A 27,260-nucleotide genomic window follows, 5' to 3' on the forward strand; every position below is an offset into this window, starting at 1 on the left:
AGTAAAAGACAGGAATGTGAGATGCGCGACGCAGCCAATAAGACCTCCACATGGCATGATAGAGCTGCTGAATGGAATGTCCGTAGCGGCGTCTCCATACTTCACGCCGTCGCGGAGACGCAGACGCAAGGCTCAACTCCCACATTCCACAATTCTGTCAGAGGCTGAGACATTTGAGATATAGGGATATCATCGCGTTTCATCGCGTGGCTTCATTCAGGCCTTGTCGTGTCGAGTCCGTTCTTCCCAGCCCTCCCAGACCCAGCCATGTAAACACATCTAGAGATGCGAGGCACGGAGTGGCAAAATCGGCTGGCTGGTAGGGGAAAATAGGATATTTAATGGCCTGTTGATACCGGAGTGTTTGGAGATTCATCAAGCAATCAATCAATCAATCAATCAATCTACATTGAAATATCTCTACACTACGATCAGTGCATCTTAGCCGCTGCCGATATCAAACCCTCTATACCAGCCTATACTTCTCCACCAAATAAGAACCACCTGCCTATCACTTTCTCAAGATACGACTTACAACCCGAAACAATGTATTGGGCAACAGTATGTGCTCTCCTCATCTTACTTCCACCCCCACTAACCCAACCCTCCAGCTCTCCATCCTCCTTACCCTCCTCGCAACAACAGCCCACTCCCTCCGCACACACCGCATCACCACAAAATTCGGCCCATCATGCCCATCCAACTCCCAAACCCCAAATGACCTCGACCTCGATGAGCGATTCACCGTCAGCATGAACATCCGCCAGGGCGTCTGCCAGGGCGTCCCCGTCCCCATCCCCCTCGGCTATCTCAACGAGGTAGACCACGTCTCATTCGCTCTAGAGATCGACGAGCGGCAGCGCGGCCACGGCGGCGCAAACTCGAGCCTAACCTCGAGCTCAAGCCCAAGTATTCATCCAAGTGCAAGCATGCACCCAACTTCAAGTGCAGTCGCAAGCACAACACCTACAATACCAAGCCCAACCCCAAGTCCAAGCTCAGTCTCAGTGGCAGGGTTCTGGCGCCGCAAGGAGAGCCGTCCCAACATCGAGATGTGCACGGTGCGCCTCTTCGAGAAGCCGGGGTGCTACGAGCCGGTGCTCATCCGGCGCGAGTTCGCTGTGGGTTCTGGGACTGGTGGCGAGAGCGAGTGTGTCAAGCGGAGTCCGGGATATATGCCTCTTTCGGAGGTGTATATGAGGATTGATTGTTCCGATGGAAGTGGCAGTGGCAGTGGATATAGTCATGCACCTGCGATTGGGAATGGAACTGTGCCGACCAATGCGACGGTTAAGGGGCATGTCTCGCATCCTCCCAATGGTGTTATGCCGGGGAGATGGCAGCAGAGGAGGCTGTCGCTTTTGGGTCGTTAGATTGGTTTGAGTCGGTTTAGGTTTATATGATGTGATGTGACAATGTGTTTTCGGTTATGGGTTGGCGTTCTGGGCGTGGAAGATCCTGATACTTTCTTTTCCTGGTGTTTGCTTTAGATTCAGATATGTCACTTATGAATAGCAATGTCGTTCACGAGATGAATCCCATCTAAATAATAAATATAAAAGGCTCCAGCCACCTAGAATATACACATACGTAAATCAACACAGAATACGCACGCTAAAACCCGAAACTATCAAGCAAAGAGTTCGCATCAGGCTCATGGAACATCGTCGGCGGCGGTTGCGGCTTCTTCGGCGTGGTCGGCTCCATTCCCAGACTCTTCTTGGTCGGCATATCTGCAACAACAAGACTGCTTCTCCGCCGAAGCATCTTACGGTAATCAACAGCACCATCGACCAAATTGATACCGCCGCCCTTCGTCAGTTGCGTGGACTGGGGCTCTTTCAGGAACTCCCAGTGGCGAACAAGGTCAAGGGCGAGGAGATCACAGCCCATTCGATCATACAGGCGTGCATTGCGGAGAACAAAGTCCCACTCGTCTTTGGCGGATACCTTAGAGGCACCCTTAAGCGTTTGTAGTGTCATCTCCCGGAGTTGTTTGTATAGGACAACCAGTGCCGGATCGTTGGACAAGTAGGACTTGGCTTGTATGGGGACTGAGCCAGGAGTCTCAGGCGAGCTCGGTGTTGAAGGGATAAGTGACTCGACGGGAGACTGGGATTCAGTTAGCTTGGGTTCTTGCGGTATCAGTTTGTGCAGCTCACAATCAGCGATCGCACAGCCATATCGCGGCGGCCGAGCATCCAGAAAGCCCATGAAGCCATCCACCGATTCCCATCAGTTGCAGCTTCAGGCAAAACTCTCGTTTCCAGAATCTCTTTCAAAACAGGCCCATCATCCCCTTCGTAGGCACGGGTGATGGCAATCGCCAGTTGAAGATCGCCAACCTGGTTCAAACAGACATGAACAGCATCTCGCAAGTGGTCCGCGAGGAGGAAGAATGTGGCGGCATATTCTGTTTTGAGTGAGCTAGGGTATCATCAAGTGACTGGGCCATAGGGAACTTACCAAACCTACGCTTTCCAAGCAAAGCATATGCGTTCTTCAGAGCAGCTGTTTGCCACCGGGGCTCCCGGAAATCGTTTGCCAACAACTTTTGAGTCGCAGACTGTTCACGGTTCCAATGAGCCATCCGCCAAAGACCCTGAAGGATGTTCTTCTTCCGGAGGGCCAAGTAGTACAAAGAACAATCGATTGGATTCCTGTCTTCTGATTTGGTGTACTCATTCCGGGCGACTACCTCCAATTGCTCTCGCTGCAAACTATTAGCCAATGCCTCATCGAAAAGGGCTTCGTCCTTACAATTGTCACTGGATTCGACAACCACATAAACATTCCACTTTCGCGAGCAGCCTTCCAGGACAGCTTTCCACCAAACTGCTTAGACGCAAGATCCAGGAGGATGTCCTGGCTGCTACTATGGAAGGCCCAAACTATCTCTCGCCAGGACACTGTGACCTTATTTGCAATCCCCTGGGTCCTGCGCAGCATATGTTGTCTGAAAAACAAAAGATAGCGGGCAGCATTATCATCCATTGAACGGCGGTGCTTTTCAACAGTGGCAACGCATTCAATCGTATCAACCAGTCGGACTTGTTCCTGGCTGGTAAGCTGCGGCAAAGCTACTCTGGCAAGATTGTCATTGAGAATGGCCGCGGTATCCTCGTCCATCACTGACGGCTCATCGTCCAGGGAAAGGTCCGCATATGACGAGTTCAGTTCTTTAGAAACCGCTTTTTGTGGTGTCTTCTCCATGTTAGCCCAAGAAACAGACTTATTAGAATTCAACTTACGTCAGTATCCCAGTAAATGTCCTCTAGCGGCATCTCCAGAAAACCGTCCATATCGTCACCCTCGGTGTAGAACTTCAATTTCCGATGAAGTTTCATCAATATCGAATGCACCAAGTTCGTCTTGCCGCTGAGAATACATTGGGCGAGGAATTGCGGGTGGAATACAGGAAGTGAGCCATTCAGCCTGCTTACGACTTCGAAAAGACCAACAGTCGACGAGCCCCGAGTAGGTATACGAAGCTGCGACACCAAACGGTCTGCAGCGTCAATTTCGTTCCCATAAACAAAAAGTTGATTGCCCGCCCCGATTGCAAGGTGGCCGTTACTCAACCAACATGAGTCTCCGATAGGGTGAGGCGTCAGATCACGGATCCATATCTCGCGGATTTGCGTCCAAGATGGGCCAGAATCGAGATAATCGTAACGCAATTGCGAGAGTAGGATTACCTTGTGTGGAAATCCCACTGCGAGAACGGACTGCATATCTGGAGTGGACGTCCAGTCCAGGTCGCGGATTATATCCTGCTGCGAGAAGTGCTCCTCGAACTCGAGTTGAGCCCCGCTTGTATCCCAAATAGTTAAATGTGTTCGGTCCTCGTCTACAAGTGCAGCTTTCTTAATGGAGCTACCACTTGCAAGTGTTGGGTTTGTGATACCCGTCTCAACAGTGGACGTCAGTAGCCACTCTATGCGCCGATTCTCTTTATCGACCTTCGCAGTCCATGTGCGGACAACGCCAGTCGATGTATAAGATAGCGCTATATCAGGAGAAAAGAGATCAAAAAACCCAGACATTTGTGTCCGGGGACCGGCGGGATCTACAGGTAGAAAATATGCGACGTCCTCTTCCAGTCCTAAATCAAAGGAGCAGAATTCCTTCAAGTAACACTGGGACTTGTCCTGTCCTTTCCTAATCGGAAGGCTAGCCTCCCAAGCAATTCCGGTCATATCGGCGGCGATTGCCGCCAGGTATACAACACCGGCGTTCTTCTCATGCGTAAGCATCTCCAGGACGCAGAGCGGTTTACTCGAGAGCTGAAATGTCGTAGATGCAAGTTTCTCGGCATGAAAGGAGCGAACGTCCCACAGAGATATCCCGTTATGGTGCAAATTAACAATGAAATCTCCGTTCTCGATTACGCAACTGCGGTGGATATGCTCGTCGGAAAACAGCGTACTCCTACGGGTAAGTCCCGAATCGCTTTCTCTCCGTTTCTGCTTCCATACCAGGGCTTTGTTGTCGTCTGTACGTGAGGTGAGGGTGTCCCCAAAGGCGTTGCGGACTATTTTCTTGACAGGCCCAATATGTCCAGTCCAGGATGCTTTGCGCGCTATCCGATTCTTGACCGGGGCCGGGTCAAACAAAATGTCAACCTGCGAATCAAACCATTCAATACGTCCATCAAAATGGTGAATCAGAATCGAAAGTGTGTCTTTCGGGTCTGCGCTCTGAAAAGCACATATTTGAGCGTAATCTTCCTGCGCAGAGCGTCCACGCAAGAACGAGAAATCCAAGCCTTCGACATGCAGAATGTTAAACACATTCAATTCGGACTGTGTCTTTGAGCCGACATCTTCCAATGCCCAGGCAGACATGTGGCCCTCGCCATCTATAACGACACATATCTCTGGGCTCTTGTTTGCCACTTCTATAATGTGTTCCAATGCATGGTTTCCTTTGTTTCCTGTGCCCCGCTCCACTGCGCGCTCAGTGGCACTGCAGAAGTCCCGACTATCGATGATGAATCCGTAACGGCGAGAAATGTCCGTACCATTCGTCTGTCGTGGTTGTACAGAGACGCCCATATCGATCTGGGTCCAGAAATGTAGCGGCGCCGGAGCATGCTTATCAACCGCCGCCCATACTCTAATCCTATTGTCGGCGCATAGCGTGTAAAAGACGTTCGCCATCGATTGTTCTCCATGTAGCGGCCGGCGCCAATGGAATCCCGTCACTACGCGAGGATGCGGGAGGTACGACACATCAAACCGCACATCGTCCGCCCCAAACGCTAGTCGTCTCCATACTTTGACGAAGCGATCGTAAAGTCCCGTTGTAACAATGAGGGTCGAGTCCGGCGAGAACTGCGCGAATTTTACAGGGTTTGCCAACTCTTGCCTCCATGCCGCCCGCGGTGTATCGTTCAGAAACCAGAGTGTCAAATACGAGTTTCCCACAAGAAGCTCCTCGTGGGAACCCCACGATATCGTCTGTATCGTTTCTTCGTCATTTTCGTAGCGGAGTGTAGAGGACAGCGACCACTATCAAGTTCCAAGACGTTAGTACCACTCAACATTCTCAGAAGCTCCACAGCTCAACTCCAGCATCCTTAGGCGCAGCCACAAACCTTCAACGTTTCGTCGAGAATCCCATACGGCTGGTAGACGAAAACATGGGGACCTCCGCAAACAGCAATCTTCCCTGAAGCTTCATTTATTGCGACCGCCTCCAGTGCCTGTGTGTCATCGACATAGATCGTTTGTAGGAGCTTGTGAGGACCTCCGAGTATAACCAGTGCTTGGCCGGAGATGTACACCTAACAAGACGCGCAAATGAGTTAGCTCGACAACAGACAATAGACTTTCGAGAATTGCTTCATGGTGCAAACTTACAACAACGCGAAGGCCATTCCACAGCGCGGTGTCGAAAGACTGGAGCTTCACAGGGGGTCTCCCCGGTAGTACAGCTCGCATAGGGGTGGTCGTGGGGAGATCAGACGCTCGGTGCGCTCAAGACGGATAGTACACCATTGCCAGGTATGGGCGTGAATGGATTTAAGACAAATAAAATAGAGTAAGAGGCCCGTGGAGCTTGGACGAGGGAATTCGGTGGTGCAGGCAAGGGTTGGTGGGAGAGTTAACTTAATGTTGTCTCGGGAGCCAGAATGATGACGCCGATTCCGCAGCTCCTCCGCTTTTCCGCGTGTGACCTTGCGGGCCTGCCAGCTGACAGTAGAGTATACCACCAAACTGAGGCATCGAGACATATACAATGAGTAAATATAGGGCCAGTGGCTAGCAAAACAGAGAATTGATATAAAATAATATGAGTCTATTTTGTTCATCCAATATCATAAATACAGATCTTTTACATAGCGCTTGTTCCGACAAAAGGGTATCATAATCGCCATCCTTGCCCGCCACAAACCGCATGAAGAGCATACATAAAACACACGACTATATTTTATCGAGTTTATGGTCGACGATTCGCCGACCCTTTCCCGCTCGTGGGCGACTCCGGTTCCTGATCAGCGAACCGAACAGTCCCCAGAGCGCTACTGCGTCCAGTGCGATCCCGTCGACTGGACGTAGTTGGAACAGTAACGCCCTCGCGTAGTAGTCTACTAGCGAAGGGCGTATGCAGGGGTGTTGCTGGGGTGGTTGAAGCACGCGCTAGTACGCGAGCCCTCGCTGCCCGTTTGGAGGGTGAAGTCATGTTGTTAGGCGTAGCTAATGGAGTCGCCGATGGGCGCTCGAGTTCAGGGACAAAGTCGTTGAGTTTAAAAGGCGTCTCAACCTGCCAAGGATCAAATATCGACTGTTCTGCACCGCTAGCACTAGCACGACTGGGGTTTCTCGTGGGGCTCACTAGTGGCCCTGGAGAATCTCGAGCCTCCAAGTGGAATCTTGCTTGGTCGAGCCAACGGCGGAAGAAGCCTCTTGCGTGTTTTCTGAGGTTCCGTTCCCCGAAGGCCTCTGCCGTTTCAGAGCTGTTGTGTATTTGGAAAACCCGGAGACTGAGCTTGCGAAGCTGGGTGTTGGCTTGGCCAAGTACATGTAGTCGGTACACATTAACAGCTTGTTCCTCCAGCTGGCGAGATGTAACCACGCCTTCCGCCCATCGTATCAGCTTGCCATAACCAATCTGCTTGGCGTAGAAGACATCTGCGTCTTCACATTCTTGAATTCGTTGTGTGGTCTTTTCGTGCCACCGCGACAGTAACTCCGATACAATGTCCAGATTGTTCGCCCTATCAAGTTGTAAAGCTTGCTGCTCAATATCAAGAATCTCGCGCGTCCTGGATAGCCAAGATGACAAGGCCTTTGATGCAAGATTGATTTTCATTTTTCGCCGCACCGTCGCGTAAGCTTCCTGGCGACGACGTTTGGCGGAGTCCAACGTTGCAGACCGCCAGCGCTTCAGGGTTCGAGTCGATACAAAATAGAATCTGGCATCTCGAGACCACTCTTCCAGTTTTGTGACATGCTCCTGTTTCGAGCGCCAGGCCACAAGCGATTCCTGGACAAGGCGCGGGGCATAAAACTCAAAGGCCATATTTTCGCGTTCGTGTTGAAGCGCCAGTCGGTTCCGCCAGGAATCAAACTTCGACCGGAGTAGATCGTCGTTTCGTCGGTCTTCGTAAATATCGGCGTTATGGAGCAGTTGCGTATACGTTGTACGAACATTTGTCACAAACGTTGAGAAGACATCTCGTTTGATCCGTCGCTCGCGAATTCGTTGCATAAGTCGATATCGCTCCGCTAGAATCCATTTGTACATCGTCTCAATTTTTAGGCGCTCCTCGATGCGCGCAGTTAATGCCTGGCAACGGAGATTATCATTCCACGCGACCCATGCGTTTCGTATAATTCTTTGTCGATCCATCTCCCTTGCTTGATTTAGCATGTCAATTCGATTCGTCCATTGATCAAACGCTGTTCGCATGATGTTAGTGTCAACCATCTCTGCGACATGGGTAGCGGCTGGTGCCAGACGAGCCTGGAGCTTCCATTCGTCGAAAGATCCCCGGAGGAGCTGCTGCCGTTGTATGGTAACGGCCTGCTGCTCAGCCCCAACAATTGCTTTTGACCTGTCCCGCAACGCTTGAAGCGTAGATCTTAGGGATACTCGTTTATTCGTCGTATCAATCTCATGTATGCGTTCTCTATTTGTTCGGAAAGTCCGCAGCCAGTAAAGCAAAGAGCGTCTCTTGATGCAGAATTCGTGCCACCTGGGAGCGCGTCTCTCGCAGAGACCCCAGAACCACTGCCAGTAGAAGCCATGTTTTAGTTTCGCATTATGATGTATAACAGCCTGTGTCTCTAGCCCTTTGATATGATCGGTCTTTTGCTTCCAAACCTGCATAGGCCTTTGTAGTGCAAATCGCTGGGCCTTGAGAACGTTGACGGCGGTTATTTCACGCCATGCATTGAAATACTTGACACCAAGAATATGCCGCCGAGCTTTAGTGGTCTTTTCTAGCTCATCAGAGGCAACTGCTGCCCAGTGGGTGAAAGCTTTCGTCATCAAATACACGTCTCGAGCCCGGGCGGCGCGCTCCTCCAGGTGGTTAAAGAACCTCTCTGTACGAGCTGTTTGCCTTTTCTCCCGGATTATGGAGTTCCATGTTCCGAAAGCCTGCCGAATTAGAGTAACTCTATCCCGATTTAGAGCAACCATTCCCATATTTTGGTGAGCCTGCCGTGCCTGCACAGCTCGTTTCATCCACTGGGTTAAGATACGTCTGTTTAAAGACCGTTGGCGATACATATTGAACGTCGAAGCATCCCTCAACAGATCCGAAAGTGAAGGCCGATAGAGCAACTCGGGTGGTACATTGGGTTTCTCGAAGACTCCATCAACGTCTTCGGAGACTAGGGACTCATCTTCACCCTCATCTTCTTCGTCTGAGCTTGAACCAGCAGAGCGTACGCTTTGGGATTTGGATCTTTTGGTTCGGGGAGCTTCTGCCATTCTTCTTGAACGGTCTTCATTAACGGCATCCGAGAATTCCCTCGTTCTTTCCTTTGCGGACTGTAGGGAATCCATTTTACTAATAAGGCGTCGGCCGACGTCCATGAATTGCGCAATCAGTTGCGTCCTGTCTGGCGATTCGGCCCTCCTCGGAGTGTGGTTCGGCTGGGATGGGGCCTGGAACTCGGGTTTGCCGGTTTGTAATCGCGACAACGAGGATCGCGAGCTTGGACGGTTGATAAAGCTCCGAGTAGTCGGGTCATCTCCAACATCGTACATCGAATTGAATGAGGCTCGCCGCGGCCGGGGTGTCCGGATCTCTTGTGAGGCCGGTTCAGCCGTCGTCCGTGGCTGGACATCGACAACGGAAAGATTGTCCGTATAAGCATCAGTGTCATTATCGTCATTGCCAAATTCGATCACAATGCCCATTTGCTGGAGCAGATTCTCAAACTTCTCAAACAGAGTATCTCCTATGACATCTTTGCTTCCCATCTTGAACAGGAAGCGCATACAGGCATAGCCTGGATCCGCTTCCGTTCCATGCTCTTCAATTGCCGCATCGTACTCTTTGAACAATACTCTGTAGGGAAGACGATCTGCGTCCGGATGGCGCTCCGCGTGACTGATGATTTGGAAGAGGAAGCCGACATCTAATAAACAGGTAAACGGCCGTTAGCATTGAAATTCCGCAGAAAATAGGTGGTAACGGTAGGCAAGGTAATCGCACACCTTCGTCTGAAATGGCCGGATCTTCGTGGGATAGAGCTCTTCGCTGAGCGGGAACGGGAGGCATCGAAATATCCGCGACCTAACGCGTGTTTTTCGCATATGGCTCATGGAGACGAGAAACCAAATAAACCATTGCGAGCTCTAGACGAGAAAATACACAAGCTCGTCGTTCTGGAGTTTGCGACACCGACTAACATCGGTAAATTCACAAACCACAAGCCTGAGCAGAAGAATGCCGGGGCCAATTTGTGACTTAGTTTTGCCGACTGCAAGACTGCAACCAATGTTTTGCTTGGTCGCGCAGCCAAACATTCACGACAGGTCACGTGCAGTACCTTCCCGATTATGTAATTACGGGTGCTTCACTATCCAGCCTTTTGGTGGCACATATTCAAGCATCAAGTCTTGCAAAAGAGGAAAAAGATGACATCGACACGGACACGGCCTATTGAGAAGTTTGCAAAGTCCACTTCCAAGTGCGCTGTAGAGGTATGTTTGCCTTCTTCGGTTGCTCTGATGGCGAGGCTGACTGGGTGGTTTGCAGGCAGCGGCATATGGCAAGTGCATCGTTGCCGATTACCAAGGGGTACATAAAGACATGTGCGCAAAGGAATTTATGAAGCTGAAAGATTGCTTTCTGGTATGTTGTTTTAGATGCCCTGTCCCTTGTATAGAATATGTCTGACAGGAGGTGTAAAAAGGCAGCATCTAAGAAAGCCTGAATGGGAAGCCCACGTGCTTAATTTGCTTAGAAAATGTGTATATTATGGTGCTTTGGAGCTTTTGTCTGATGTCTACTACAGTGGACTTTATATCATGATGTTTTATGATGTTTAACCTGAAATCGTGGATATATTGTTTTTAGAAATTTCACTACTTTGAAACCAACATCTCTACCCTAATTGATATCTGAGTCTAAGAAACCGTTTCTGCATACCCCGATGTCTACAGCTTCAGCAGCCGCAGCAAGAAAGTGGCGTTTTGCACTTCCTGTTCCTCTTGCATGATCATGCCCGCTTCGTCTCCGCTAGGAGCCTTGCCGTCAGCGGTTTGATATTGCTCAAGCGGCCGGCGCACCACCTTCTCAATGACTGGCGCCTGTGTCGAGAATGCCTCCTTAATGCCGACATTATCCGGATCCGTGAGAACATGGTATTCCATCTTGACATCATCAGTAGGGACCAACCCAGCCTTCTTACGGAGGCGCTGGAGTCGGTTAACGATTTCTCGACCAAGTCCCTGGTGTGCCAGTTCAGGATACAGCTTGGCATCTAGAATAGTCAATACATCGTCATCGGCGTTGGGCTCTTTGTCTTCCGCCGAGGAGTCCTGCTTAAGGCCTCGCTTCACCACAAGGTCTCCCTCCACAAGCTCAATACCGTCAACAAGGATCTTCTTGTCCGCAACGAACTTCTTGACATCGTCGCTGCTCAATGATGGCAAAGCCTTCTTGACCTTCTGTGCATCCTTCTTCAACTTCTTGCCTAGAGTTGGCCAGTCGGCAGTCACACTGTACTGGACGTTGTATTTTTCCTCATCAGTGGAAAGGACGAGCTCCTGAACATTGATCTCCTCAAGGATGTACCCCTCCAAGGACTTCACATCGTCTAGGTATTGCTGGTCCTGGTGGATCACGACTAGGGTCTTCAAGGGAGTCTTCAATCCAAGAGACCGTCGTTCACGGGAGATACGGGCCATTTCAATGACCTTCTGCATTCGTCCCACTCTTCTCTCCACAACCTCATCAAACAGCTCTTCACGGACCTCGGGGAAGTGAAGGAAGTGAACACTCCTGCTATCCTCGCTGTGTAGAGACTCAGGAATGTGGGGGAGAAGTCGACCATAGATGTTATCGGTGAGGAAAGGTGTGAATGGGGCAAGTCCGCGGACTAGAGTGTAGAGAACCTCGAAGAGAGTGTTCAGAGCGTGCAAGGTGTCGTCAACGCCGTTCTCACCCTTCAGGCGCTTGCGGTTGAATCTGATGTACCAGTTTGTCGTGTTTTCAATGAGTCCTAGAAGGCGGGGAACGACTGTGTATAGGCGGTATCCGGCCATCTCCTCATTGACGAACTTGAGAAGACTTTGGCAACTAGCCAAGATCCAGCGGTCCATAACATTGGTGTTGGTAGCCTCCACCTTGGGATCCCACATGAAGTCGATTCCTTCGGTCTTCTTCAAAAGAGCTGCCTGACCTTCGAAGAACTTGTAACTGTTCCACAGAGGAAGAAGAACCTTGGCAACAATTTCTTTAACACCAGATTCCTTGAACCGGAGCGGCTCTGCGCGAACAACCGGGGAGTTGATGAGATAAAGGCGGAGGGCGTCCGAACCATACCGTTCCATGATCAGAGAAGGATCAGGGTAGTTCTTCAACCGCTTCGACATCTTCTTTCCATCTTCGGCAAGAACAATACCGTTGACAACGCAGTTCTTAAAGGGAAGTTTGCCAAAGAGGTGTGTACCAAGGACAGTCAAAGTGTAGAACCATCCACGGGTCTGGTCCAGACCTTCCGCAATAAAATCTCCAGGGAAACTCTTCTCAAATTGATCCTTGTTCTCAAACGGATAGTGTTGAGAAGCGTATGGCATGGAACCCGATTCGAACCAGCAATCGAACACTTCACTCACGCGGCGAAGATCGCCATTTCCTTTCTTGCTCGGAATGGTGATGTTGTCTACTTTGTCACGATGAATGTCGGTAATCTCCCCTTCATATCCACTCAGCTCTTTGAGCTCTTCGATGCTGCCAACAGCGACAATCTCGCTGAAGTCTGCGTTTGCCCAAAGAGGTAGTGGAGTACCCCAGAATCGATTACGAGAAATGTTCCAGTCGCGAGCGTTTTGGATCCAGCTAGCAAATCTCTTGTCTTTGACAGCACTGGGGACCCAGTGTGATTCTTCAATGCCCTGGAGCATTTGTGGGATGATAGGCTGGATCTTAACAAACCACGAAGGAACAGCCCGGTAGATCAGGGGGGTATCAGACCGCCAACAAAAGGGGTAGCTGTGAGTAATCTGACTATCGACAATAAGACGTCCGCTTGCCTTGAGGTGCCTGATGATAGCCTTGTCGGCGTCCTTGACATGTTGCCCCTCGAATTCCGGTACTTGGGACGTGAAACAGCCCATTTCGTCTACAGGGTCAGGTGGAGGGCGGGTCTCGTCGATCACGCCTCCTTCCACGGCAACTCTGTAATCGTCCTCACCATATGAAGGAGACTGGTGGACAATACCGGTACCATCATCCGCGGTGACGTAGGCGGCGTTCAGCACACGGTATCCGTGGTCCTTGAAGGTTTTGTAAAAGTAGTCGAAGAGAGGCTGGTACTTCCAGTCCTTCATCTCCGACCCCTTGAACCGCGCAACGATCTTGAACTTGGCCTTCTTGGGGTCCTTGTATAGTGTTCGAAGCAAAGATTCGAGCAGGATGTAATGCTTGCCAGAGGCTTCATCGAAGATCTTGATATATTCGAATTCCGGATTGACTGCTAAAGCCGCGTTGGAAGGAAGCGTCCAAGGTGTAGTTGTCCACGCGAGAAGACAGGTCTCTGGGTCCTCGACAAGAGGAAATGTAACAACGATGGCGGGGTCTTGAACGTCCTTGTAATTTTGCTGGGCCTCGAAGTTGCTAAGCGGGGTGTTGAGGGCAGTCGAGTAAGGCATAACACGGAATCCCTTGTAAACGAGTCCCTTATCGAACAGCTGCTTAAAAACCCACCATACGGACTCCATAAAAGAGGTGTTCATGGTCTGAATTGCAAGAGCATCAAGTCAGTTTCAGGTTCCGAGTTCCGCGCGATTCCACCAGAGGGCTTATAGATAGGACTAACCTTGTAGTCGTTATCAAAATCGATCCAGCGTCCAAGTCTTTCGATAGTTTGGCGCCATTCAGTCGCAAACCTCATGACAATGGCCCTGCACTCTTCGTTGTATTTTTCGATTCCGAACTTCTCAACGGCCTCCAGACCCGACATACCCCATTTCTTGTCGATCTCGTACTCAATGGGCACACCGTGTGTATCCCAACCGAATCGCCGCTCGACATAGTGGCCCTTCATCGACCAGTATCGGGGGATAATATCTTTAATGGTGGATGCCAACAGATGGCCATAGTGAGGGAGGCCGGTAGCGAAGGGGGGCCCATCGTAGAAGGTGTAAGGTTTCCGGCCCTTTGAGAGTTCGACCTGCCTTTGGAAGGCATTGATCTCCCTCCAGCGCTGCAGGACAATGTCCTCCTCCTTGGGAAAGTCAATGGACATGGTGGTAGCGGTCGGCGTGGTTGTTGTCAGAGCACACGAGCGGTGGCCGCGGGGTAGAAAGCGCTTTTTGAAGAAAAAGTGAGTCACCCCGCGCCCTGCCGATTTTGCCAAGCCCCACGCAGGCCGGCCACTTACTGCGGACAAAATGATCTATACGAGTGGCTTCAAGTCTATATTTTTGAGAAATTATGTTACATTGTCTCGACCATATAGAAAGTGGTATAGTATAGTTGGGGGGGCATGTGCATTCACTCGTCCTCTTCCTCCTCGTCGTCCTCATCTTCAGATACTTCCTGGCCCAGTTCCTTCAACCGTTTCTGTGGCAAAGGATTAGTATATCTGCCAACTATAGCCATTTGATTCTGACTCACCTTATCCTCGTTTCTCTTTGTTTCGATGTCACCAAACACGATGAGGAGATCCTCCAGCTCTGACTGTGCCGCCTGGCGCGCTTCTTCCTTCGCCTTGGCTTCACCTTGCGCCTTCTCAAGGGCCTTTTGTGCTTCCTCGAGCGCCTGTGCAGTTTTGCGTGCCTCGGCCTCAAGCCTGTCGACCTCGCCTTCAGCTTGTTGCGCCCTAGATTCTAGTGCAGAGCACTTGGAAGTATAATCTTCCCTAACGGCTTCGATATCTTGCGTGGACTGTTCTTTCATTGTATTGAGCTCCGAACGTATCGTCTCGTTGGCGGATTCGAGTTTGGCGGTTTCCGACTCATGCTGCTGCTTAGCTGTATCCAGTTTTGATTGTAGATCTTGGACCGTAGTGCTTAGGCCGGAAACTTCAGTCGCATGCTTTTCCTTCGTGCTTTCGACCTCTGACTTCAGAGTCTCGACCTTCGACTCAAGTTCAGCAACTTCCGACTTGTACTGCTCAGCCTTGTCGGCAGTTGACTGCACATCCTGTATGGATTTATTGAGACCAGCAACTTCAGTTGCATGCAGTTCCTTGGATCGGTCCGCCTCTGACTTCAAAGTTTCAATCGTTGTGGTCAGCTCTCGTGTTTCACCGCTGTGTTGTTCTTTGACTCGGGCGAGATCTGACTCCAATGACCGGATTTTCTTTTGGAGATCAGCCACCTCAGTCTCGTGCCGTTCTTTAAACTTGCTGCTTTTCCTTTCGTACTCAGCAGAAGTCTCTCGCAGTTGCGCATCGATGGCTCGAAGTTGCTCTCCATGCTGTTTCAGCAACTCATTCTTCGCTTGTTTGTGTTGCTCGCCTGCGGCAGCCAATTCCTGCTCAAGGCGCTTCTGAAGCGAGTCATGGCCCTGTTGTAATTTTGAAAATTCTAGCCCACTAGTGTCCCTGGACTTTCGGTGCTCGGCTTGTTCGTGTTCAAGTTTATGCCTCAGAGAAACAAGTTCCGACTCAAGTTTTTGCACGACTTGATCTTTTTCTTCGACTTCGGATTTGAGAGAGTCGACCAGTTCTCGGGAGACGCCACGTTCAACACCATTCGTGATGACGGAGATTTCAAGCCCAGGCTCACGATCAATGGCTCTTAGCAAACGGCTAAAGTTGTCTTTGAGAAATTCAATAAATACCCGGTCAAAGAAGATGTCGGGAAGTCCACCCTCGTAGTTCGCCCCAATTGTTTGGGGTAGAACCTCGAAATCGCGGACCAGAGGGGATTCTCTAAGTCGTGTTATTTTGTCGATATACTGCTCCCTTCCCAATTGTTCCAGTAACAGCTTGTGCAAGGTCTTTCGGGGGATGGGAGAGTCTTTTGAAGAGAACTCGTAGATTATTCCCAGTAAAATAGTGCAAAGACCGGATACATGCACGTTCGTGACACCCCTGTGTTTGGTCTCTTGCAATAGGGTTTGGATACTGCTACCTTCTCCGAGGAAGTCATTCACGGCATCAGGGTCTTCAAACAGCCAGCCGCAGAGTAGCATCAGATACCCTAGAGATATTCTTTCGTCATCGCCCCGCTGTATTCCTGTGATGAGGTTACCCGTGATGGTCTGAATGCAGGTTATAACCTCTTCTCCATTCTCAGCATCGCCTTCAGTCACTCCCATGGCCACAGACTTCGCTTCAGTGTTCTCAAACAATAAATGGAACATCAATATAGAAGCCATCCAAGTTTGATATGGGTCAGCATTTCCTCGTAGTTCCGGTGGAGTGAGCAGAACAGTCAGTATATTGGGGATTTCGTCTTGACCGCTGGCATGTCCATTTATCGCTCGCAGTAGTACATGAACGCGGATCCCCGAGTGATTTGTGAAAAAGGCCTTGACGCAGTCACATGCAGAGAGGCGAGCATCAAGCAGTTGGATAGGGGCGGGTTCAAGTGAGAGCTTGAGTAACGCTTCAATCACATTGATTCTGGGAAGTGGTTTTGCGGCCTTGTTGCCATTGACCTCATCGTTTGCCTGCCCTGCACCCCAAAACACTTCAACATCGCCGAATCTCTCCTGTAGCGGTTGATTTCCGCGGATCAAATCGGCACATGTCGCGAGAGCCTGATCAAGTTAACATCATGGCTCTGCTTCTATATAAAACAGCGTTCACCTACCTTGGCGGTAACTTTCACGGTAAATCTCTGTCCAAAAGCTGTACTTAATACCTGCTCCATTACGCCAGTGTTCCAAAACGCCATTTGATTCGCAGCAGTGTTGATGCCGCCTTTCACCAAGAATAGCTGGATAATCACCAACAAGCCCCATACGTTCTTATCGCGCTGAGCAAGCATCCATGGAGGAGTAGGCTCGTCGGAATCCTGCTCTTGGTTAACATCGGCAAGCAGCTTGGCCAGCCTTTGTATGCAACCCGTCTCACGGAAGTACGACTGGTTGGGAATGTTGAGCTTCAGCAAGTTGGCGAGGAGTGAGAGGCAATCTTCGATGATCCCGGATCCATGTATCAATCCACCTTCGGACTCCATCAGCGAGCAGAGGGTTTCAAACGCATTTTCGAAAGCGACGAGTTTTTGAAGCTCTTCCGAGGCAGGCGTCAACGCAATGAGAAGGAGCAGTGCTTCTGTAGAACCGTAAAGCGGTTGTCAGCTGGAAGCCTTGCTAGCCCGGGATAACAAAACCTATGGGGGAAAAGGAAATTGCCATGCGTACCGTTGCGCACCGGCTCTCGTGCATCCCCTAGAACGCTAACTAGCCTGGGGATACCTAACGGCGCGGTCAAAATGCATTCTTGCGTTCGTTCGGGTCGTCCACTCGAAATTTGGAACATAAGCTGTAAGGAATATAGGCGAGAATAGAAATCTCGGGTATCTAAAAGATCTAGTAAAGCTGTAATATTGTCTTGTCGCTTTCGTTTCGTTAGCGAATGGGTCGTGACTGCATGCGGATCGTTCGTACCTGCGTGAACTCGTCGGATAGCCAGAGAGCTATCTCATCAGACGCCTCGGGCTAGACAAAGGTGTCAGTTCATCAATCATATATCCGACGGTCGAGTCACACGAACACTGCTCGCATCTGGCGAGAATAGCATTAACAAGGTCTCCAGGACGACCTTGAGCGTGTCGACATCCTCCCGGTCATTTCGGAGGCTGCTAATCAACGGTCGGAGGGCACCCGACGCGACCGATGCAGGGTATATCTTCGCAAAACTCCTCAGTCCTTGTATAGCAGCTCTTCGGTCCTCCAGTAGCGTTGCACTCTGCAACCTACCGATCAAGGTGTTGATTGTGTCCGTCGCCGTTTGTTTGGCGGGCGCCTGCGACTCGAGGATTCGAAACATCGCAACGGGTCACTCGATATTTCATGGTCACCACCGGCTGGGCGCGTATCAATTGGTATGCATCGAACCACTGAGGGGGAACCGACTGAACGGCGAATGGTGGGTTGTTCTTTGGGGCCAGCTACATCCAAGTCAACAAGTCCACCGCCAAGTGGCCGCTAGAGCTGTCGGAGCCGCGACAAGAGAAGCGCCGAGCAGCCGCAACTCCGCTGGGGAATCTCGACTGTCGCATTCGCAGAGTCTTCATTGTCCCCCTTCTCTCTTTCACGTACCCACGGCCTGCCTTGTGTGAACGAGCTATTTTAAGTGCAGTGCCTTCTTCACCTGGGTGCTACTGTCATTTTTCTTTCCAACTTTTTCCAATCTGGGCGTCGGTTCCAGCCCAAGTACTCGAGTCTAGGATTTAAGTCGCTGATGGAGCATCTCGCTGGACGTGGCTAAATTCTCTACTTTATATTATTAAATCAGAAAAGAATTGATTATTCTTTCTTCGCGCTCTGTTCCATCATCGTATATTTTCCTGACCCCTCGTCACCATGGGTGTTCCGGCTCTCTTCAGATGGCTTTCCAAGAAGTACCCGAAGATTATCTCCTCGGTAATCGAGGAGACTCCCTACGAGGTCCATGGAGAACAAGTTCCGGTTGACACTACAGGTCCAAATCCAAATGGCGAAGAAATGGATAACCTGTATCTGGACATGAATGGTATCGTCCATCCGTGTACGCATCCGGAGGGTAAGCCGCCGCCGGCAAACGAGCAGGAAATGATGGTCGAGATTTTCCGATACACGGATCGCGTTGTGAATATGGTCCGACCCAGAAAGCTTTTGATGATTGCCGTTGGTAAGTGTGAGCTTGACATTGCATGTTATTTTGGACCTGCAGCTAATCCAACCTTTCACCTATAGACGGAGTCGCTCCCCGAGCAAAGATGAACCAACAGCGAGCACGTCGATTCCGATCCGCTCAAGAGGCACGAGAACAAGACGAGAAGAAGCAGGAGTTCCAGAAAATGCTCGCAAAGCAGAATGGAGATAAGGGGCAGACGCTTGAAGAGCAGGTCATCCAGAAGACTTGGGACAGCAACGTTATTACACCTGGAACGCCATTCATGGACATCCTTGCAGCATCACTACGCTACTGGATTGCGTACAAGCTCAACACCGACCCCGCCTGGGAAAAGGTTAGTCTCCAGCCGTAAAGTAAAGTGTCCGGTTTCTAACTGAAATAGATGAAAATTATCATTTCCGATGCGACTGTCCCGGGTGAAGGTGAGCATAAGATTATGGAATTCATCCGATCACAACGTGCCTCGCCCGAGCATGATCCCAACACTCGCCATGTTATTTATGGACTGGTAAGCCCCTAGGTCCAAAACTTTGAAGATTTAACGGGATGAAACTAATATTGGATGCCACACAGGACGCAGATTTGATCATGTTGGGTCTAGCTACCCACGAGCCTCACTTCAGGGTTCTGCGAGAGGACGTGTTCTTCCAAGACTCCAAGCCTCGGACATGTCATCTGTGTGGCCAACCAGGTCATAAAGCCGAAGAATGCAGAGGCCAAGCCAAGGAAAAGAATGGGGAGTTCGATGAGAAAGGAAAAGTCGCGACTCCTAAACCATTCATTTGGCTTCATGTTTCCGTTCTTAGAGAATATCTTGCGGCCGAGCTATTTGTCCCGCACCAACCCTTTCCGTTTGATCTTGAGAGGGCACTCGATGACTGGGTATTCATGTGTTTCTTCGTAGGAAACGATTTCCTTCCACACCTGCCATCACTCGATATCCGTGAGGATGGTATCGATACTTTGATTGCAATCTGGCGCGATAATATTCCGTTGATGGGTGGATACTTGACTCAGGATGGACGCGTGGATTTCAAGAAAGCACAACTTATCCTTCAAGGTCTGGCTAAGCAAGAAGACGCCATTTTCCGCCGTCGTAGACAAGCGGAGGAAAGGAGACAGGCAAACCAGGAACGGCGCAAGCAGGAGGAGAATGCAAGGAATGAAGAACGTGCTCGAAAGCGAAGGCGGAGTTCACCTTCTTACGACCCGGTCGAGTCACCCACCAGTGCGAAGCCCCGTGGACCTGGAGGCGCGGCTCCGGCACCCCCTGGGCTAGAGTTGATCACCCCCGCCAGAGGTGAACTGACTCGAAAGACCAGAGAACTTACTCACAGCATGGTTGTGAATCGTGGGGCGGTCTACCGGGCTAATGTGGCCAACAAAAGTGCTGCGGCTGTCTTAAAGAGCAAATTAATGGGAGGGCAGGATGATCAGCCCTCAGAGGACGGGGAGTCGACGCCAGACACCACCGACGCACAGGCAGGCGATGCTTCCGAAACAGTCCTAGGAAAAAGAAAGGCGGATGAGGCCGATGTTGGACAACTTGGTACTGAGACTCCAACCAAGCCGGTACCTGCAAAGGACGATGAGATGCCTCCCGACACAGTCCGCCTTTGGGAAGAAGGTTATGCCGACCGTTACTATGAACAGAAATTTGGTGTCGATCCTCAAAATAAGGAGTTCCGCCACAAGGTCGCAAGAGCGTATGCAGAAGGTCTTGCCTGGGTTTTGCTGTATTATTTCCAGGGTTGCCCGTCTTGGACCTGGTATTATCCCTACCATTATGCACCTTTCGCTGCGGACTTTGTGGATATTGGTGACATTGAACTGTCATTTGAAAAGGGCATTCCATTCAGACCCTATGAGCAGCTTATGGGCGTTCTTCCTGCTTCGTCCAATCACGCTATCCCCAAGGTGTTCCACGAATTAATGAGCCATCCCGAAAGCGAGATTATCGATTTCTATCCAGAAGATTTCCCCGTTGATCTCAATGGCAAGAAGTTTGCTTGGCAGGGTGTTGTCTTATTACCCTTCATCGATGAAAAGCGACTTCTAGCTGCTATGGAAAAGAAATACCCGCTTTTAACGGATGATGAAAGGTCTCGCAATACGGTGGGCCGAGACGTGCTGTTGCTGTCAGAGAGCCACCCGCTCTACCAAGACTTAGTCGGAAATTTCTACTCCAAGAAGCAGGGTGCTCCAAAGTACAAGCTCAACATGCGGACTAGTGAGGGATTGGCGGGGAAAGTCGAGAAAAACGAGTCATACATTCCACATAGCTCGCTTGTCTCGTCTTTAGAGGAGTATGGCATGCCATCATTGGATGATGACCGCTCACTAACGTAAGTTTTCTTTTACTTTTCTCCTTTTTTTTCACAATAATCGTCATTGACTAACAATGTCTATTTGTATAGCGTGAGTTACGAGATACCCAAGTCTACGCATGTCCACAAGTCCATGCTTCTCCGGGGAGTGAAGTTCGCGCCACCGGCCTTGGACAATGCGGACATCCAGGCCACCAAATCTAGAGCCCAGCATACCGGACGCTCTTTTGGTGGCGCACCGTTCCGTGGTGGACGTGGAGGTCGTATGAACTACGGCGGCGACAGAGGGGGTGGTGACAGAGGGAGTGACAGAGGCGGCGACAGCAGACCGAATCCATTCGCGGCACACCTTGACCCCAAGTTCATGCCTGGGGGCAACCCAGCTGCGATTCCCTCTGGCTGGGCTCCTCCATCCGCCTCCGGCAACTTCTCTAGGGGGCCACCACCCCCTCCACGCGGAGGGTATGGGCAGTCGTATGGATCCTACAACCCGGGCCATGGTCAGCAGCGCAATTATCAGCAGCCGAACTACGGCCAGGGCGACTACTATGGTCGAGGCCCGCCAGGGCAATACAATAACGGACCGGCTGATCAGTACGGACGGCCCTCAGGCTACGAGCCTCGAGGTGGAGGGTACTCGCGCGGGGGTTACCGCGGAGGCCGAGACAACTATTCGTCAAGAAACCAAGGCGGATACGGCCGATATTAAGATTGGATGATATTCCTTCACCGCATAGATGAATAAATGCATGTCAGAAAAAGTCAGATGCGTCAATTATTGGGTTTTGATTTTTGCTTTTTCCAGTTACTGTTGGAAATTGGGATGAAGGACGGCGTTGTATTGGAGGGGAAAACTGGAAGATAATTCGATATCCCATGTAGAATACTGCGATCAGAATAACAAGAGATGCCAATGGCCCTGGGTTCATTAGTAAAGCAGTAGACCGTGAAGAGTAGGTTATAGAGTTTAGTGGGCGTGCCGAGACGACGACATCGGAGCTGCGGGGAGAAAATTCCCCAGGGATTGATTAATTTTGGTATGAGTCAATTCAGCATTCTTTTTCTTCGCCGCGCTTTCAGGAACACTCATCTCTACCACGCTCCATAGTCAATTCGTCTTCTGGGCCTGCTACGGTCTACCTTCCTTTTTCTTCCCAATTTGTCTTTCTGATAGGTACGTTACAGCTCCCCAAGTCATACTCCCCCCACTTTCTGAGATGCTCCGGTGCCGCACCGCTCATTGCACTTCGGACGCACCTTGAGGCCGCAGTGCCTCGCGCGAACATCAAATTGTGAATTGTTTCTAACTCATTCTTCTGGCGAATTTAGTTGGCGGCCATCTATCTCTAACCGGTCGTCCTAGTTGGGCAATTGAAAGGTTGCTTGGGAAGCTCCGTCGCAAGTACCTATCCCACCAGCATGAACTAGGAGACACCGACATTTTACCCTCGTACCACCTTTCGTCTCTTTTCTTTATTTTCGATACCCTCCTCGACCATGTCCGAGCCCACGAAAATCAGTATCTTGGGCCGCGAAAGCATCATCGCTGATTTCGGGCTTTGGCGAAACTATGTGGCCAAGGATTTGATCAGCGACTGCCCCTCCACCACCTACGTTCTTATCACTGATACGAATATCGGATCCATTTATACCCCTGGCTTCCAGAAGGCCTTCGAAGATGCCTCCGCCTCCGTTTCCCCCTCTCCGCGCCTCCTCATCTACAATGCCCCTCCGGGTGAAGTCTCCAAGTCCCGGCAGACGAAGGCCGACATTGAGGATTGGATGCTGAGCCAGAACCCACCATGCGGTCGTGATACTGTGGTTATCGCTCTAGGTGGAGGAGTCATCGGAGATCTGACAGGCTTTGTCGCTGCGACCTACATGCGCGGTGTTCGCTATGTGCAGGTCCCCACTACTCTCCTTGCTATGGTCGATTCTTCAATTGGCGGGAAAACTGCGATTGACACTCCTCTGGGTAAGAACTTGATTGGTTCTATCTGGCAACCGACGAAAATCTACATTGACCTCGAATTCTTGGAGACGCTGCCGGTGAGGGAATTCATCAATGGCATGGCTGAGGTCATCAAGACTGCAGCCATCTCCAGCGAAGAAGAATTTACGGCTCTCGAGGAGAACGCGGAGACGATTCTCAAGGCCGTTCGCCGAGAGCTGAAGCCAGGACAACACCGGTTCGATGGTATCGAAGATATTATCAAAGCCAGAATTTTGGCCTCTGCTCGGCACAAGGCGTATGTCGTCTCAGCAGACGAGCGCGAGGGTGGTCTCCGGAACCTTTTGAACTGGGGCCACTCTATCGGCCATGCCATTGAAGCCATCCTAACACCGCAGATTCTCCATGGAGAGTGTGTCGCGATCGGCATGGTGAAGGAGGCAGAACTAGCTCGCCACCTCGGGGTATTGAAGAGCGTTGCGGTCGCCCGCATTGTCAAGTGCATTTCCGCCTACGGACTTCCTACCTCGATGAAAGATGCTCGGATCCGAAAACTCACTGCCGGAAAGCACTGCTCGGTGGACCAGCTAATGTTCAACATGGCTTTGGACAAGAAGAATGATGGCCCTAAGAAGAAGATCGTCCTTCTCTCCGCCATTGGAACCACATACGAGCCTCGCGCCAGTGTCGTGGCCAATGAGGACATTCGTGTGGTCCTTGCTCCAAGCATTGAGGTACACCCTGGCGTGGAGAAGTCTTCAAACGTTGTGTGTGCACCCCCAGGATCCAAGAGTATCTCCAACCGAGCTTTAGTACTAGCAGCTCTCGGCTCCGGCACTGTTCGCATCAAGAACTTGCTGCACTCCGACGACACAGAGGTGATGCTGAATGCCTTGGAAAGACTTGGCGCGGCCACCTTTTCCTGGGAAGACGAGGGTGAGGTGCTAGTGGTGAACGGCAAAGGTGGAAACCTTCAAGCATACCCCTCGCAGTTGTACCTAGGAAATGCCGGCACGGCTTCCAGATTCCTCACAACCGTTGCCACTCTTGCCAACACAAGCACTGTAGATCACAGCGTGCTCACTGGTAACAACCGCATGAAGCAACGTCCTATCGGAGATCTCGTCGATGCATTAACTGCCAACGGCGCTTCCATTGACTACGTGGAGAACAAGGGCAGTCTGCCTCTTAAGATCGCTGCGTCTGGTGGATTTGCAGGCGGAAATATCAATTTGGCTGCCAAAGTATCATCCCAATACGTGTCCTCGTTGCTCATGTGTGCACCCTACGCCAAGGAACCTGTGACGTTGAAACTGGTTGGAGGGAAGCCTATCTCTCAGCCGTACATTGATATGACGACCGCGATGATGCGTTCGTTCGGCATCGATGTGCAAAAGTCCACCACTGAAGAGCACACCTACCATATTCCCCAGGGCCGTTATGCAAACCCTACAGAATACGTTATCGAGAGTGATGCAAGCTCCGCCACTTATCCCCTGGCCGTTGCAGCAATCACGGGCACTACTTGCACCGTTCCCAACATTGGATCTAGCTCTCTTCAAGGTGATGCCCGATTCGCCGTCGAGGTTTTGAGACCCATGGGATGCACTGTCGAGCAAACTGAAACCTCCACTACCGTGACTGGACCCTCGGACGGCATCTTACGGCCACTTCCCAACGTGGACATGGAACCCATGACAGATGCATTCCTTGGCGCTTCTGTGCTTGCAGCTATCGCTCGTGGGAAGGACTCGAACCACACCACCCGTATTTACGGTATTGCGAACCAGCGCGTGAAGGAATGCAACCGTATCAAGGCGATGAAGGACGAGCTTGCCAAGTTCGGAGTTGTCTGCCGCGAGCACGACGATGGTCTCGAGATCGACGGTATTGACCGCACAACTCTCCGCCAACCAGCTGGGGGTATCTTCTGCTATGATGATCACCGAGTTGCGTTTAGTTTCAGCGTTTTGTCTCTTGCCACTCCCCAGCCAACTTTGATCCTCGAAAAGGAATGTGTGGGAAAGACATGGCCCGGTTGGTGGGATAGCCTCCGACAATTGTACAAGGTGAAGCTTGAGGGCAAGGAATTGGAAGAGGAATCCCTAGCTCTCAGCGGTACAGACAAGGCCAGCGCTTCGATTTACATTATTGGAATGCGTGGTGCTGGAAAGTCTACAGCCGGAAACTGGGTTTCCAAGGCGCTCGACCGGCCATTCATCGACCTAGATACAGAGCTCGAGACCAGCGAGGGCATTACTATTCCTGAAATCATCAAGACGCGGGGCTGGCAAGGTTTCCGCGATGCGGAGCTGGATATTCTGAAGCGCACCATGAAGGAGCGACCAAAGGGCTACGTCTTCGCCTGCGGTGGCGGTGTAGTGGAGATGCCTGAAGCCCGGAAGTTGCTCGTTGACTACCACAAGAACAAGGGGAATGTGTTGCTCCTCATGCGCGACATCTCAAAGATTATGGACTTCCTATCGGTCGACAAGACTCGCCCCGCTTATGTCGAGGATATGATGGGCGTGTGGCTACGACGGAAGCCGTGGTTCCAGGAGTGCAGCAACATCCAGTACTACAGCCGGGATGCTACTCCAGGCGGACTGGCTCGCGCGTCAGAGGACTTCAACCGATTCTTGCAGGTTGCGACTGGGCAAATCAACATCCTTGATGCTGTCAAGCAGAAGGAGCACACATTCTTTGTGTCTTTGACGCTACCGGATCTCCGCGAGGCTGGTGACATTCTCGAAGATGTCTGCGTAGGGTCCGACGCCGTCGAGTTGCGGGTTGATCTACTGAAGGATCCCGCATCGGACAGCGACATCCCATCTGTCGACTACGTATTGGAACAGCTATCGTTCCTTCGCAGTCGCACCACGCTACCTATTATCTTCACCGTCCGTACCAAGGGACAGGGTGGTCGTTTCCCTGATGATGCTCACGACGCTGCTCAGGCGCTCTACCAGCTTGCATTCAGATCCGGGGTTGAATTCGTTGACCTTGAGATCGCGTTCCCCGACGAGCTGCTGCGCACCGTGACGGAAATGAAGGGACAATCTAAAATCATCGCGTCGCATCACGACCCCAAGGGCGAGCTTTCATGGGCGAACATGTCATGGATCAAGTTCTACAACCGGGCGCTCGAGTACGGCGACGTCATTAAACTCGTCGGCGTTGCACAGAGCCTCGACGACAACACGGCGCTCCGGAAGTTCAAGAACTGGGCTGCGGAAGCCCACGACGTTCCCCTGATCGCAATCAACATGGGCGACCAGGGACAGCTAAGCCGCATTCTGAACGGATTCATGACCCCCGTGTCTCACCCTAGCCTACCATTCAAGGCTGCTCCAGGCCAGCTCTCCGCAACCGAAATCCGCAGGGGACTGTCCCTCATGGGCGAGATCAAGTCTAAGAAGTTCGCCATCTTTGGCAAGCCAGTCTCTGGATCCCCCTCACCTGCCCTCCACAACACGCTCTTCAACAAAGTCGGCCTCCCTCACGACTACAGCCGCCTCGAGACCGACACCGCCGCAGATGTCAAGGACTTCATCCGCGCACCAGACTTTGGCGGTGCCTCCGTAACAATCCCCCTCAAGCTCGACATCATGCCTCTCCTCGACGAAGTCTCCTTAGAAGCCGAGATCATCGGCGCCGTAAACACAATCATCCCCGTCCCAGGAGACAAGGGCAAGCCAGCACGCCTGATTGGCCGCAACACCGACTGGCAGGGGATGATCCTCTCGCTGCGCAACGCGGGCGTCTACGGCCGCAAGGGTTCGCAGCCAGAAAGCGCCCTTGTCGTTGGTGGCGGCGGCACCGCCCGCGCCGCCATCTACGCCCTCCACAACATGGGCTACGCCCCGATCTACATCGTCGGCCGTACACCTTCCAAGCTCGAGAGCATGGTCTCGACCTTCCCGAGCAGCTACAACATCCGCATCGTCGACAGCCCGGCTACCTTTGAAACGATCCCGCATGTCGCGATTGGTACAATCCCTGCGGATCAGCCCATCGCTCCCGTGATGCGTGAGACCCTGTGTCACATGTTCGAGAAGGCGCAGGAGGCAGACGTCGAGGCAGTAAAGTCCGTTGAGAAGGTCCCGCGAGTCCTCCTCGAGATGGCCTACAAGCCGCGGGTAACCGCGCTGATGAGGCTTGCGTCTGATTCGGGTTGGAACACCATTCCAGGGCTGGAAGTATTAGTCGGACAGGGATGGTACCAGGTTAGTTACCCAATACTCCTACTTTTTACTTCGAGATGTAGGTTGTCTAACTGGATATATAGTTCAAATACTGGACCGGAATCTCTCCGCTATACGAAACCGCAAGGGTACGTGTCCCTGGCACCTCTGATTTAAACAGTTACTAACATGGAGAACTAAGGCCGCGGTGCTCGATTCGGAATAAACAAGTTAAATCCAGAAGTAGGTGGGCAGAGATAGAGAGATACACGCATAGATAGACCAGTGGATGCGGATGTTATACACGTAGTTT

General features: G+C 51.3%; 6 protein-coding genes across 6 annotated transcripts; 3 read left to right on the plus strand and 3 right to left on the minus strand.

The window, feature by feature from the left end:
* Positions 1–546: 546 nt before the first annotated feature.
* On the plus strand, positions 547–1,373 carry ASPVEDRAFT_23836 (uncharacterized protein; the record flags this gene model as incomplete). Its single annotated transcript, XM_040809597.1, has 2 exons — positions 547–561; positions 612–1,373. The coding sequence occupies 2 exons, from the start codon at positions 547–549 to the stop codon at positions 1,371–1,373; spliced, it is 777 nt and encodes a 258-aa protein (XP_040662616.1).
* A 241-nt stretch (positions 1,374–1,614) lies between these two features.
* ASPVEDRAFT_119476 (WD repeat protein) lies at positions 1,615–5,945 on the minus strand (the record flags this gene model as incomplete). Its single annotated transcript, XM_040805703.1, has 7 exons — positions 1,615–2,112; positions 2,163–2,413; positions 2,467–2,713; positions 2,761–3,204; positions 3,252–5,513; positions 5,600–5,788; positions 5,865–5,945. 7 exons carry the CDS (start codon positions 5,943–5,945, stop codon positions 1,615–1,617), a joined length of 3,972 nt encoding a protein of 1,323 aa, XP_040662617.1.
* A 324-nt stretch (positions 5,946–6,269) lies between these two features.
* ASPVEDRAFT_182850 (Sfi1 family protein) lies at positions 6,270–9,942 on the minus strand. The gene is made up of 2 exons (XM_040808899.1): positions 9,679–9,942; positions 6,270–9,599 (listed from the first exon to the last, which is right to left on the minus strand). Exons 1-2 carry the CDS (start codon positions 9,740–9,742, stop codon positions 6,445–6,447), a joined length of 3,219 nt encoding a protein of 1,072 aa, XP_040662618.1. The 5' UTR covers positions 9,743–9,942; the 3' UTR covers positions 6,270–6,444.
* A 159-nt stretch (positions 9,943–10,101) lies between these two features.
* On the plus strand, positions 10,102–10,400 carry ASPVEDRAFT_78603 (uncharacterized protein; the record flags this gene model as incomplete). Its single annotated transcript, XM_040816573.1, has 3 exons — positions 10,102–10,167; positions 10,223–10,318; positions 10,380–10,400. The coding sequence occupies 3 exons, from the start codon at positions 10,102–10,104 to the stop codon at positions 10,398–10,400; spliced, it is 183 nt and encodes a 60-aa protein (XP_040662619.1).
* A 223-nt stretch (positions 10,401–10,623) lies between these two features.
* ASPVEDRAFT_78604 (isoleucine--tRNA ligase ILS1) lies at positions 10,624–13,937 on the minus strand (the record flags this gene model as incomplete). The annotated part of the gene is made up of 2 exons (XM_040816574.1): positions 10,624–13,428; positions 13,509–13,937. The coding sequence occupies 2 exons, from the start codon at positions 13,935–13,937 to the stop codon at positions 10,624–10,626; spliced, it is 3,234 nt and encodes a 1,077-aa protein (XP_040662620.1).
* Positions 13,938–22,309: 8,372 nt separating this feature from the next.
* On the plus strand, positions 22,310–27,135 carry ASPVEDRAFT_120681 (pentafunctional protein ARO1; the record flags this gene model as incomplete). Its single annotated transcript, XM_040805809.1, has 2 exons — positions 22,310–26,989; positions 27,052–27,135. The coding sequence occupies 2 exons, from the start codon at positions 22,310–22,312 to the stop codon at positions 27,133–27,135; spliced, it is 4,764 nt and encodes a 1,587-aa protein (XP_040662621.1).
* Between the last annotated feature and the right edge of the window lie 125 nt (positions 27,136–27,260).

Source organism: Aspergillus versicolor (assembly GCF_001890125.1).
Source record: "Aspergillus versicolor CBS 583.65 unplaced genomic scaffold ASPVEscaffold_1, whole genome shotgun sequence".
In the NCBI taxonomy this organism is placed as follows: domain Eukaryota; kingdom Fungi; phylum Ascomycota; class Eurotiomycetes; order Eurotiales; family Aspergillaceae; genus Aspergillus; species Aspergillus versicolor.

What these genes read in the sequence shown, in the direction of transcription:
- ASPVEDRAFT_182850 (XM_040808899.1), bottom strand. Translation starts at nt 9,742, where the DNA reads ATGCCTCCCGTTCCCGCTCAGCGAAGAGCTCTATCCCACGAAGATCCG. An exon ending in TCCGGCCATTTCAGACGAAG is followed by an intron (nt 9,600 to 9,678) that starts GTGTGCGATTAC and finishes CCTGTTTATTAG; the next exon opens with ATGTCGGCTTCCTCTTCCAA.